The 13,867-nt window shown below is 33.3% G+C and overlaps 1 protein-coding gene across 5 annotated transcripts in view; it reads right to left on the reverse strand.

Annotated features, from left to right (window-relative positions):
• LOC121372686 (FK506-binding protein 5-like) overlaps window positions 1-13,186 on the reverse strand; it is a 55,955-nt gene extending 42,769 nt beyond the window's left edge. For 4 of the 5 annotated variants that reach the window (XM_041499142.1, XM_041499141.1, XM_041499140.1 and 1 more), the window contains exons 1-6: window positions 13,025-13,186; window positions 11,261-11,324; window positions 10,290-10,338; window positions 7,356-7,422; window positions 6,812-6,860; window positions 3,722-3,768 (exon numbers count right to left, since the gene is read on the reverse strand). In XM_041499142.1, the coding sequence (XP_041355076.1) occupies window positions 3,722-3,768; window positions 6,812-6,860; window positions 7,356-7,422; window positions 10,290-10,338; window positions 11,261-11,324; window positions 13,025-13,054 (306 nt within the window). In that variant the 5' untranslated portion in view covers window positions 13,055-13,186. The remainder of the gene's footprint in view (window positions 1-3,721; window positions 3,769-6,811; window positions 6,861-7,355; window positions 7,423-10,289; window positions 10,339-11,260; window positions 11,325-13,024) is intronic. The other variant, XM_041499139.1, reaches the window with a different exon arrangement.
• Window positions 13,187-13,867: the final 681 nt, after the last annotated feature.

Consider the following 13,867-nt stretch of genomic DNA (forward strand, 5'->3'; position numbering starts at 1 on the left):
TTGTAAATAAACATGTTAATAAAGGGTGTCACAATACACTGATGCATCAATGTATCATGATACTGGTGACAATACGATACATAATACCCTTCCTTCTATATCGATACATAGTTTGACCATGTATCAATTTCTATTTTAATTTCATATCGATTTCTATTTTAATTTCATATCGATTTATCAACACCAATTTGTACTGAGATATACTTATTGACAAGTTATTTCCTTCAAGGAAAGACAGTGAAGTGGACAGAGAAAATGTGCCTGTGTATGTCAATATGTTTATGATATGCAGTTTCTACAATGAAACTGTGTTTAATCAATGTTTCACTTTTATCATGTTTTTTTATTATTTATGAATACTTTTCACCTACGTTTCAACTTGTTTTCGGGGAAAACATTGTGAATCGGGTATCGTGATACATATCGTATCGTGGGTTAGATATCACCAAACGTTATCATATTATGAGGTAGGTGAAAAAATCGCCATGTCAGCATTTTAAGTTTTTTAACAGGAAAACAATAAAATTCAAAATGGCCACCATTTCCTTCAACCAGGTCAAAATCACAGATAATTGAAAGAAAAGGCCAATGTTGTAGTCTATTTGATGACAGTCAGTCAGTCATGTCACAGTAATTTCAAGTGGTCTTTTCACAATACACCATGATTTCGGGTTGGATGAAGCAATATGGCAGCCATTTTGTATTTTTAGACCAAAAAAATGTTTTTAGGATCACACTACATAGTTCACTTCCGGGTGAGAGTTCATTCATCACGGTCCACTATAGTTCCTAATTGTTGTGGTTCACATATTCACTTCTAGTAACTGGGGAAGAATTAAAACAATCTGTATTTTTCAATGGCAAACCTTCTGGCTGGATTTTGCCCATGTTATTTTGTAATATTGTGCATTAACCTTTTGGGACATGGTGTATAGCGGAAGAGCCGGTGGGTGTGAATGGGTTCCTGAACCAGCTGTTCTGACCAGTATTACAGCCAGATGTGGTCATATAGCTAAAACCTGAGATGGAAATGTTCTCAATTTTGAAGTGAAAATAAATGCTTATATAATGTATGTTCGTAGTGGTGGATGTTGTTAGTGCCAATGAGAACCCGTTCTGTTTACAATAAGCTAAAGTTAACAGATTTCAATGACAGACAACATCTGCTTAGGTCTCACTACACAGATCACTTCCGGGTGAGAGTTCATTCATCACGGTCCACTATAGTTCCTAATTGGGACACATGTTATGGTTCACATATTCACTTCTAGGAAATGGTGAAGAATTAAAACAATATGTATATTTAATGGTAAGCCTCCTGGCTGTATTTTGCCCATGTTATTTTGTAATATTGTGCATCGACCGTTATGGGCATGGGTATATAGCGCAAGTGACCGCCGGAGTGAATCGGTTAATGAACCACCTGTTCGGACCGGTACTACAGCCAGATGCAGTCATGTAGCAAAAAACTGAGACGGAAATGTTCTCAATTTTGGAGTGAAAATAAATGCTTATATAATGTATGTTTGCAATGGTGTATGTTGTTAGTGCCAATGAGAACCCGTTCTATGGGCAATCTTCGCTTGAAGTTGGGCAGTTTAACATGGGTTTGAATGGCAGATGAAATCTGTGTAGTGAGACCATAATGTACAACATGAAATTACTGTTTATCCCAAAATATATAAGTTTAGCAAACCAAAATGAAAATGTACTAGTGTAGCATCCTTATAAAAGGTAATTACATCGATGTGGATTTCAGCCAAGTGTATGGGGGCCCTATTTGGGTAAATATTGCAAACATGTCAATTTTATTTATTTTTATTATTTTTCTTTTTCTTTTCTTTTTATTTTTTAGGGGTGTGTGTGTCAAAATGTATATTCTAGTGTTCTTACATGTAATAAATAAATTGATCTGAGTGTCTAACACTGAATTTCTCATTGTAAAAGGTCAAAATTCAAGGTCACAAGGTCAATATCCAAATTCACCCTAATTTCTGTGAGTTTGTGCCTAATGAATTTTTTCGAATCTACAGTCACAGTGACAAACAGTTTTGATGGTATTGTGAATATATAACATAGTATTCTACTATGAAAGTAGAATTTGTATCTGCCATTAATAATATGTGGATCTTCATGCTGAAATATACAGAAAAAACCCCAGGATTTCAACACTTCATTATGAAACAATTGTTGCCCATAGCAACAATTGATGGAAACTAATATTTTTAATGAACTAACTAGATAATTAGCTTCTTTGTATGTTCCCCATATCAGAACTACCAACAAGGTCATACATTACCATATAGTGGCTGCTTGTTTGATGACCATCTATTGTGTGGATGACCAAGGAGTAACAATGTAATATGAAGTTTTATTGGATGGTATGGTGCATCTATCTTTGGTGTATTGGTTAGAGTTCATAAGTTACACGGCTCTAGTATAGCTTTTCATGGTGTAAATGACCCAAATTATCAAACTGACTTCAAACCAAGTTTGACAAAATCAGTCACTAGACTTTAAGGTCTCACTACACAGATCACTTCCGGGTGAGAGTTCATTCATCACGGTCCACTATAGTTCCTAATTGGGACACATGTTATGGTTCACATATTCACTTCTAGGAAATGGTGAAGAATTAAAACAATATGTATATTTAATGGCAAGCCTCCTGGCTGTATTTTGCCCATGTTATTTTGTAATATTGTGCATCGACCTTTATGGGCATGGGTATATAGCGCAAGTGACAGCCAGAGTGAATCGGTTAATGAACCACCTGTTCGGACTGGTACTACAGCCAGATGCAGTCATATAGCAAAAAACTGAGACGGAAATGTTCTCAATTTTGGAGTGAAAATAAATGCTTATATAATGTATGTTTGCAATGGTGTATGTTGTTAGTGCCAACGAGAACCCGTTCTATGGGCAATCTTCGCTTGAAGTTGGGCAGTTTAACATGGGTTTGAATGGCAGATGACATCTGTGTAGTGAGACCTTAGTGAGAACTAGCGAACAACAGGGACTCAGTCTTTTGTGCACATTTATACAAGCTAAACAAAAAAATATTTCTTAAAATCAGAAATAACTCCTTCAACTTTAAATTGTGATTGCAACAGTTATTCCTCTTCATTTATTATATTTGTTGCCACTTTGTAAGGTTTGATCCAAATTGTGCTGATCCCACCAAAACATTAATTTTATTTTGATGTTTTTTCAAAATGTAAATTGCTATATTTTGAAGGCTTTTAATTATGCTTATGCCTTTTAAAATGTCATAATTATAACCTATTTTCAAATATTTTCTCAAAACAATTAGTAATTTATAATTTCCCTTACATTTAAGGCTTTTAATTCTCCTTCTGGTCAACATATTATGTTTATTTTTCTATTAATTAAGTTGTCCAGTATACTGGGCATAAAACACTGCATACAGATATTTTGTAGTGTTCTGTTTAAGTTGCACCTATATTGTGTATAAACCACTGCATACAGATATTTCATAGTGTTCTGTTTAAGTTGCACCTATATTGTACATAAACCACTGCATACAGATACCAAGATGAGATGTAATCATTTGTATTGCCTTCCAAAACAACATATATAACCTATTTTCAGAATGCATATTTGGATGTTACATAATTGCTTTGATCCCATTTTGCTGCTAGCAGTTTTAATTGTACATAAATGATGAAACTTAGATCTACGACACACAAAATAATTGTACCTGTGTTTGTTGTTGATCCACTGGTAGGTCTGCTCTTGTGACAGGCTCTGTAAAAAATCATCACAAAACAAGCAGGTGAATGTAGTGGCGTAGTCAGATGAATGGCATCTAGAGGCATCACATAACTAGATTTATTACATATCTATTTAATCTAACTATAGTGATCAATTTACCTTGTATCACACATATGGCCACAGACCACAATTATTTACACTATGTGTTCCAATATAACATTAGTGGCTATAGCACTTTTATTAATATTAGTAAGCCCATGGATTTGTTATGCTTGGACAACCCCTGTTGTCCAGCTCTTTCTCCCAGGATATTGGTTTAAACAAATACACACACTAAACCTGACGAGAGTACACCCATTTTACACAAAAAACACTACTTTTGCATGGGCCGGAATTACCACAAAACAATCTTCAATGTCATCAAGTTACATGTTTGCAAACTACATATCAACTTCAGTCTAATAGTTGCCACTTCAAAGCTGTCTGTCATGAAATCATCAGTCAAACAGCAGATTACTTGCGTGGTTATATTTCTGGATTTTGGTCAACCAAATAGGAAGATAACTGTGATCTGAGGCCATATGACTGACCTGGACCAGTACTTTTTAAATGGGGAATTCCCTTTCACTTTTACTGGATTTAGCACCTTTTTGTTACTTGTGTCATATATCATTTACAAATTATGTCACATTTTATTAGTAATTTACAGATTTCCACAGAGTATGATTTTTAATGTTAAGTAAATCCATGAAAGGAATATTGATCATAAATTTAAGTGCAGTTGTGTCATACCTTTTGTAGAAATAATAGAAGGTATATAATAAATACACATCAATCGACCAATATGTGATACTTTGTTCACTGAGCAATCAAAGAAAGACTATAGCCACCAAATTACTAACAATTGTTAGTCACTGTGCTAGTGCAGAAAGGACCTATCTGTTATCTTATATCAAATATCTAATGTTAGTCACTGTGCTAGTGCAGAAAGGACCTATTTGTTATCTTATATGAAATATCTAATGTTAGTCACTGTGCTAGTGCAGAAAGGACCTATCTGTTATCTTATATCAAATATCTAATGTTAGTCACTGTGCTAGTGCAGAAAGGACCTATCTGTTATCTTATATCAAATATCTAATGTTAGTCACTGTGCTAGTGCAGAAAGGACCTATCTGTTATCTTATATGAAATATCTAATGTTAGTCACTGTGCTAGTGCAGAAAGGACCTATTTGTTATCTTATATCAAATATCTAATGTTAGTCACTGTGCTAGTGCAGAAAGGACCTATCTGTTATCTTATATCAAATATCTAATGTTAGTCACTGTGCTAGTGCAGAAAGGACCTATCTGTTATCTTATATCAAATATCTAATGTTAGTCACTGTGCTAGTGCAGAAAGGACCTATTTGTTATCTTATATCAAATATCTAATGTTAGTCACTGTGCTAGTGCAGAAAGGACCTATCTGTTATCTTATATCAAATATCTAATGTTAGTCACTGCGCTAGTGCAGAAAGGACCTATTTGTTATCTTATATCAAATATCTAATGTTAGTCACTGTGCTAGTGCAGAAAGGACCTATCTGTTATCTTCTATCAAATATCTAATGTTAGTCACTGTGCTAGTGCAGAAAGGACCTATCTGTTATCTTATATCAAATATCTAATGTTAGTCACTGTGCTAGTGCAGAAAGGACCTATCTGTTATCTTCTATCAAATATCTAATGTTAGTCACTGTGCTAGTGCAGAAAGGACCTATTTGTTATCTTATATCAAATATCTAATGTTAGTCACTGTGCTAGTGCAGAAAGGACCTATTTGTTATCTTATATCAAATATCTAATGTTAGTCACTGTGCTAGTGCAGAAAGGACCTATCTGTTATCTTATATCAAATATCTAATGTTAGTCACTGTGCTAGTGCAGAAAGGACCTATTTGTTATCTTATATCAAATATCTAATGTTAGTCACTGTGCTAGTGCAGAAAGGACCTATCTGTTATCTTCTATCAAATATCTAATGTTAGTCACTGTGCTAGTGCAGAAAGGACCTATCTGTTATCTTATATCAAATATCTAATGTTAGTCACTGTGCTAGTGCAGAAAGGACCTATCTGTTATCTTATATCAAATATCTAATGTTAGTCACTGTGCTAGTGCAGAAAGGACCTATCTGTTATCTTATATCAAATATCTAATGTTAGTCACTGTGCTAGTGCAGAAAGGACCTATCTGTTATCTTATATCAAATATCTAATGTTAGTCACTGTGCTAGTGCAGAAAGGACCTATCTGTTATCTTATATCAATATCTAATGTTAGTCACTGTGCTAGTGCAGAAAGGACCTATCTGTTATCTTATATCAAATATCTAATGTTAGTCACTGTGCTAGTGCAGAAAGGACCTATCTGTTATCTTATATCAAATATCTAATGTTAGTCACTGTGCTAGTGCAGAAAGGACCTATCTGTTATCTTCTATCAAATATCTAATGTTAGTCACTGTGCTAGTGCAGAAAGGACCTATCTGTTATCTTCTATCAAATATCTAATGTTAGTCACTGTGCTAGTGCAGAAAGGACCTATTTGTTATCTTATATGAAATATCTAATGTTAGTCACTGTGCTAGTGCAGAAAGGACCTATTTGTTATCTTATATGAAATATCTAATGTTGATAAAAGAAAACACTAAATATTTATAACTGAATTCTTAACCTTCTACAATTTGATAGTATGGCAGCTTTAGTTTTTCATTTTTCATTGAAAAATACCTGGAAATAACAAAAATCACGAAATATTGGGAAATGAATTGTAGTTTGTTTCCACACAAAAATCTGGTCAGAAAAACACAGTTATTGGGAATAATGGACATAAATACTGAATGTCTGGCCACAAACATTAACTGATCTAATATATCATAAAAATTAGAAAATATAAACTTTATTTTATGTATTTATAAACATTTTAAATGAAAATATGTGAGTTAAAATTATAAATTTGTACCCCATCAGGTGGTTTTTGACAAAAATTAATCTAGCAGTCACAAGGTTAAAAATCTTTAAATAATCATACCTCTTTGGGAACCTTTCACAATAAATGGTTTAATGTTGTCAAAATTGTCCTGTAAAAAATAATAATGACAATAAATAAATTTGAAATGTGCTGAAGTGTTTTTAAACAAATATTGATAAAAAAAAATTCCTTTGCATCTATACACTTTATGGCAATCTGATTGGTCCAGAGGTCCTTACATTTTTGCATTCAAATCTCGATGAACTGAAAAAATTTAAGACACGCAAGTTTGATGAGTTTTAAGTTATTTCCACAGCTCTGAGTTGTATAAATCTATAAAATATTATGTAACACTGTTTAGTTTTGTGTCAATCCATGTTATGTTACCATGCTTTATGAACACAGAAAGTCCTGAATAACATTTAAACACAAAGTGGAGTTATCTTGGTATCATTGGGGTTTTTTAATATTTCAGATAATACATATAGAAGTACAAGCATTTTTAATCTTTAATTTTTAACCATTGGATTTTTTTTATAAACGAGTCCCCAAAAAGGAAGCTCTAGAGCGTAGTAGTACTCATATATACTTCTGGTTTTTTTACCTGTTTCACATTGTGATAAATGAGTGAAATCAGCACACACAACCCCAAAGTTATAAGAAGATTCACCCTGGAAGCAAACAGTATGGGATTATAATTGATAAAGCAAACAGTATGTGATTAGTATCAATAACACTGATGATTATAACAAACAGTATGTGATTAGTATCAATAACACTGATGATTATAACAAACAGTATTTGATTAGTATCAATAACACTGATGATTATAACAAACAGTATGTGATTAGTATCAATAACACTGATGATTATAACAAACAGTATGTGATTAACATCAATAACACTGATAATTATAACAAACAGTACGAGATTAGTATCAATTACATATATAATTATAACAAACAGTATGTGATTAATATGAATAACACTGATGATTATAACAAACAGTACAAGATTAGTATCAATAACATTGATGATTATAACAAACAGTATTTGATTAGTATCAATAACATTGATGATTATAACAAACAGTATGTGATTGGTATCAATAACATGGATGATTATAACAAACCAATGTTCGAGATTAAAATTTAGTGTATGGTTAGTATCAATAACATTGATGATTATAACAAACTGTATGTGATTAGTATCAATAACATTGATGATTATAACAAACAGTATGTGATTAGTAGAGGGCATAAAATTGGATTTTTTCAGACAAACGATATGTCGTTCATGTGGTTTTAGTGTTTGCACAAACGATTTTCCCCAGTGGTTGATATAAATGAAAAGGTTAACCAGTAACGGTAATCAAATGAGAATCCAAGATGGGCAATTTTAGTAGCTTTTCTCCAAATTCTTATCATAAATACTAAATTATTATTATTATTTGGTATGCTGGGACTAACTTGAAAGCTGCCATTTACATTTCAGCACACTACCCCATCGGTTCAGGCCCTGTGCTTATAAACCTTAAAGTCTAGACTTTAATAACGTCCAGATTTTAACGTCATGGCAACGCCATTCAAATAGCATTACGGACTTTATTAAAGTCTAGACTTTAAGTTTTATAAGCACAGGCCCTGTTACAGGGGAGTACTTGTCGGCGCCAAACAATAGTCTGAACGAAACGGGGATTTCCCGGAAGCTTTGAGCTTCCAGGTTTGAACGGAAAGACCCGAAGTTCTGTGAATCCTCAATCGATCCAATCGATGCTGCAACTCAGTGTTTCATCATGTTCTGATTTCCACTTCGTTATTTTAAAGTCCCTTATTCAACATACTATTTTCTTCGCTGTGCCGACTATGTAATTGCATGACCGCGATGTTGAGTTCAAACGGATACATTGTTTTTTCTCACACCTGCAATGCTAGGCCCGTTCTCTTATTATTTTATTCCAAAAATAGTTATATTAGCCAAAACACGTCAGTTTACATTTTCTGACGAGCGATTATATTTTTTGCACGAACGATCCATCGTTCCGTGTCGATATTGGTTTTGCATAACCGACAGACGGACGACAAAATTGTTTGTGCCAAATTTTATACCTTGTTAGTATCAATAACACTGATGGTTATATCTTATGAAGCAAAATTTGTCATGAAATATAATGTTGCTGGAATGTCAAAATTTAAATGATATATTATATACTTTTAATATCTAGACAAACACATGCATGTAGAGAAGTTTATTTAAAGTATACAATAATCACAGTTGTAATTAAAAAAAAGACATCTGTGAAAACTCCATATAAACACCAAGAACTGTTATATAGTTTAACCATTACTCCCCCTCCACCACCATTTTCTTTTAAATATTTGACATAATTTTTGTCCTTATTCCAACACACAAATGGAGTACATGTATAATTAAAGAAAATAAATAATGCACATGCATATGTTGTCAACCAACCGCTCTTTTTGTTAGTTTAATTAATATTTAAGGCCTAACACATGGTTTTTGTACTTCTTAGACAAAAATCACAATACTTGATAGTTAAAGCCTTTTATGAAGACATTTTTCTTCCCCTATAAAACATGAGGTTTTCTAGTTTGTAGAATGTAAGGAATATTTTTAATATGCATGTGTGACATCATTAAAGATTCGAGTCTAGACCCTAACATTTATAAGCATGTGTGACATCATTAAAGATTCGAGTCTAGACCCTAACATTTATAAGCATGTGTGACATCATTAAATATTTGAGTCTAGACCCTAAAGTTTATAAGCATGTGTGACATCATTAAAGATTTGAGTCTAGACCCTAAAGTTTATAACCATGTGTGATGTCATTAAAGATTCGAGTCTAGACCCTAAAGTTTATAAGCATGTGTGACATTATTAGAGATTTGAGTCTAGATCTTAAAGTTTATAAGCATGTGTGACATCATTAAATATTAGAGTCTAGATCCTAAAGTTTATAAGCATGTGTGACATCATTAAATATTTGAGTCTAGACCCTAAAGTTTATAAGCATGTGTGACATCATTAAAGATTTGAGTCTAGACCCTAAAGTTTATAACCATGTGTGATGTCATTAAAGATTTGAGTCTAGACCCTAAAGTTTATAAGCATGTGTGACATTATTAGAGATTTGAGTCTAGATCTTAAAGTTTATAAGCATGTGTGACATCATTAAATATTTGAGTCTAGATCCTAAAGTTTATAAGCATGTGTGACATCATTAAATATTTGAGTCTAGATCTTAAAGTTTATAAGCATGTGTGACATCATTAAATATTTGAGTCTAGACCTTAAAGTTTATAAGCATGTGTGACATCATTGAAGATTTGAGTCTAGACCCTAAAGTTTATAAGCATGTGTGACATCATTGAAGATTTGAGTCTAGACCCTAAAGTTTATAAGCATGGACCCAGATTTTCCAGTCTTCCTTTGAACCACTGAAGTCTTCTTCAGCTTGTAACGAGCCTGGTAGGTTTAAATAAGACCAGAGTTAAGAGATTTTAAATCATCTTACCTCTTCTGGATTAACTGAGCTAAGATGTCTTGATGCTTGTCAAAGGACTCTGTAAAAACAAGCAACCCTTGTAAACTATACAGCAGTGTGTATTAATTTAAAACAGTTAAACCTAAAATTAATCTTCAAAATAACAAGATGTTATACTGTTTTTTGCCACAACATGCTGGGGAATAATTTCAAATTATTATCCACACAATTTACAATATAGACAGTCACATAATTTTCATAGCATGCTTGTGACTATAACATATAGGACTGTTTATAAATAGTGTTTTATTTCTAAAATTTGACTTGACGCTCGTGGCTTTGAATTTGGGAATTTTAGTGTCGTTTTAAAAACAAATGGGAATTTTCAGCTTTATTTCAAAAACATCTTATTAAGCTAAATTAGAATTTAAATCTGAAGTAATACTATACATATACTTGTATAAATTTATTATCTTTTTTTTTAACCTAGTAACTTAGATTGTTAATTGTAATCAACAACAGTTGTATATACATGTAGTTAACACAATCAGTTAAGCAATTAAACTGCAATTTAACAGAATCAAAACTATTTGAAAAAACCCGCACCAACATAAAGATGAAGGTGAAGGTTGACCTATTTGTAGATCAACTGGTGTTGACGAAATTTCACCTCCATTGTAAAGGAAATATGTTCCTCATATATTTGCGTGACTACAGTCAAATTTTCTTTCAAACATGTAAAACAAATTCAGTCTTATTCTTAAGCAAACAAAATTCAACAAATGCATGCTAATTGTGCAATTTACCTTTTTGGCTAATTTAATATGAAATATATTCACCAAATTCAATTTCAATTCATACTTGGCAATTTAGTGATCAACAACGGTCTAAACCATACTTTATATAGAAAGATATGATTGATTAATTTGTGTTGTTAAAAAAAACGTATACTCTAATTGGTGGCTTTACAACAATGTTCTCATGTTTTGTTCTTTCCATACCCATGATGATGTGTGTATCATCCAACATACCTCCTTTGTCCTTTTTGTCATCAGAATATTCATCCTGAAAGCCAAAGATGTGTGACATCAATTCCATGGATTACAAAGCAAAATGTGTAAAGAAATTTATTTCATCTACAAATGCTTAATTTATAATCCATTCAGTGCAGTTCACAAATCTCTTTAAGTGTGTATCAGAGATGGGGTAATTGTAAGCAGTAAATGTATTTGATTACAATGTCTGAGAATGTCATGTAATCCAAAATCGTAATCTATTACATTGCTAATGTAATAGTAATCTGTGATTACTTTCATTACTCATAATTTACCAAACCCGTAGATATGTTTAGCATCAACTCAAATAACAGTGCCAGTGAAGACAACAGAACTGATTTCCCAATGTTGTCTTCTTCTCTTATGGTAGAACCATCATTTGCCTTAGAAGCAGGGAACATCATGACTGGATTATCAAATGAATGAAACCCATGGGGGGTGAAGCCACAAATTCACAAAATGCACTTATCTTGCTATAATACCACCTGAACTAAAACAATGTTTTAGCTAGCAATAAATAGAAGGGAGCTGTGCCCTGCCTCAGTTTTGTGCTGCCCTGCTGTTTGTTATCACCATGCCTCTGATTATCGCTGCCCTGCTCTAATTTATTTCTGTACAAATCATATGATATATGATATGATATGATATATGATATGATATATATGATATATTATGATATGATATGATATGATATATGATATGATACATGATATGATACATGACATGATATATGATATGATAAATGACTTCACCGATCCTTTTCCACATACATGACTGTTCCAAGTTTTATTTCCCGCAAATATGGGCAGATAACAATAACCACACGTTTTCGAAAAGAAAAAAAAATCACAGACTTTTTTCCTTTAGGGACGGTTCATAACTATCGATGTGCTTCACAATCCGAACAATGTTCGGAAGGGGGGGGGGGGGAGAGGGGGTAAAAGCCATGTTCGGATTGCTTTTCAGGTAAAACATCGGTCCATCGAAGGTCAATGTTTCGTACACATTATATCAATGTTTTTATGTTAGGATTAGGGGAGGGGGGGGGAGGGGGTCAAACCCAATCCTAACATTGTTAGGATTATGAAAACCATTGACTTTTATGGACCGTCCCTTAATTCAAAGTGAAGATCGTTTCAAAAGTATTTCTTGGTCTCCATAAGCTCAAAATATAGATTAACCTTGGCTTGGTGAGGTTAATCTTGATGAACTAGTCTTCTGCTTGTGCAAATTTTCAATTGGGCATGTAATGGAGTCCAAAACTGAACAAAGACTGCATATTATTATTGGGGGGGGGGGGGGGGGGGTTACATACAACTGAAAAAAACCATGTATTATTTGTTGATCAGAATATTATATATACATTGGAAATTATAAAAAAATTGAACATATCGACAGACAGACTGATCGGTAGGTGTTCTGGAACTAGTTCATCAAGATAAACTCAAATGTTCGAGTTTACCGTGAACTAATCTGGAACTAGCGCATCACCTGTAGGGCCTACGGCTTAGCGGCTTGGTTCCTTTTTTTTTAGGAAAACTTTGCGTTCATGGAAGATTATCACTGTTTTTCACAATAAACTAATGTAATATGAGAAAGATAAAATATTATTGTGTACGACGTATTGTTTTTATTATACTTTTATGTTTTTGCTAAGTCCTATCGTGTCGAGAACACATGACGCCAGGATATGTGTGCGGTTCCACCTACCTGAAGTTCACTCCCCTGTTGTTGGTCCATGAGTTACAAGTTTTGAAGCGGAAGTTTCAAAAACAATGTAACTACTAATAACAAATAATTTACCAAATTTGTCTAAGACAATTGTACTAAATTGCAAACAATTCCATTCACAAGAAAACAATGCAATGTTGCTAAGTGAGTGGGATAATATGAACGCATGCGCAAACATTTTTCACTTTTTAGGTTCAAATTACGTCATATTCATTGCATTATGAACTTCCTGTCTCAAGGTCTGAGGTCATCAGCCCCCCCCCCCCCCCCCCGTTCCCTCCCACAAAAAAGTTTCAGTGGTCAACAAAATTAACTGTAACTGTAACGTAAAATTTCCGGGGTGTTTTTTTGTCCACCTTTCTGAGGTTTTATTTTAGCCGTATATAGGCACTCGTATAGTCCTGTGTTATATTGCGTCATACTACTATGCCATTGACAGTGTTTCTGCCGGGGAAAAATGCAACCACAGACAACAGGCGGCATCCTCCAGAAAGAAAATGGATTAAGTTTAGGGTTACAGTTGAGAAAATCATATATTAATGATAAAGAGTCATTCATTTTCTCGAAAGGTTAACTTACAAAATAATAAAACTGCAGAAAAAAATTGGGTATGACCCATACCCGTTTTATCCTCTGGCAGAAACCCGAAATGGACTAAACCTGTTTACTACTCTTTTAGTCCTATTTTCTACTAAGTCCATTGTCCATTAGAAACTGAATTAAGTCATTCCAAACAGTTTTAACTGGAAGGGATAGGAATTTAATAGACATATTAATCAAAGTTTTAATGTTGATACGGCACTAATTAAAATGTCAGTACAG

Source organism: Gigantopelta aegis, chromosome 4 (assembly GCF_016097555.1).
Source record: "Gigantopelta aegis isolate Gae_Host chromosome 4, Gae_host_genome, whole genome shotgun sequence".
In the NCBI taxonomy this organism is placed as follows: Eukaryota; Metazoa; Mollusca; class Gastropoda; order Neomphalida; family Peltospiridae; genus Gigantopelta; species Gigantopelta aegis.